Source organism: Varanus komodoensis, unplaced genomic scaffold, assembly GCF_004798865.1.
Source record: "Varanus komodoensis strain SLA01 unplaced genomic scaffold, ASM479886v1 scaffold31, whole genome shotgun sequence".
NCBI classification, from domain to species: domain Eukaryota; kingdom Metazoa; phylum Chordata; class Lepidosauria; order Squamata; family Varanidae; genus Varanus; species Varanus komodoensis.
Window position 1 is genome coordinate 9,570,651 of NW_025335780.1, and position 469 is coordinate 9,571,119.

The 469-nt window shown below is 81.4% G+C and overlaps 1 protein-coding gene across 1 annotated transcript in view; it reads left to right on the forward strand.

Moving 5' to 3' along the window:
* Window positions 1-213, forward strand: part of SOX21 (SRY-box transcription factor 21) — an 842-nt gene extending 629 nt beyond the window's left edge. The window contains 1 exon segment of the mRNA XM_044437827.1: window positions 1-213. This exon segment is cut by the window's left edge and continues 99 nt beyond it. Coding sequence (XP_044293762.1) covers window positions 1-213 — 213 coding nt within the window.
* Window positions 214-469: the final 256 nt, after the last annotated feature.

A 469-nucleotide genomic window follows, 5' to 3' on the forward strand; every position in this document is an offset into this window, starting at 1 on the left:
GCGGCGGCCGCGGCCGCAGCAGCGGCGGCGGCGGCCGGCGGGGGGCACACCCACTCGCACCCGTCCCCGGGCAACCCGGGCTACATGATCCCCTGCAACTGCTCGGCCTGGCCCAGCCCGGGCCTCCAGCCGCCGCTGGCCTACATCCTCCTGCCGGGCACGGGCAAGCCCCAGCTGGACCCCTACCCCGCGGCCTACGCGGCGGCCCTATGACCCGCAGCGCGCCCCGCGGAGCCCTGCTTGGATGAACCCCGGCGGAGATCGCAGGCCCGGGCGCCCCGGCACGCCGCCCGCCCGCCCCCCGGCCGGCCGGCCTGCGGAGCCGCGGCGAGGACGCCTCGGCCGCCGCCCGCCTCGCCGCCTCGCTCTGCTGGCCCCCTTGGCGACCTGTGGCCGCCCCCGCCCCACCCGGCCCCTCTCCCGGCGCCCCCTTCCCCGGGTGGCTGGCGGGTGACGGGCTGAAGCGCGG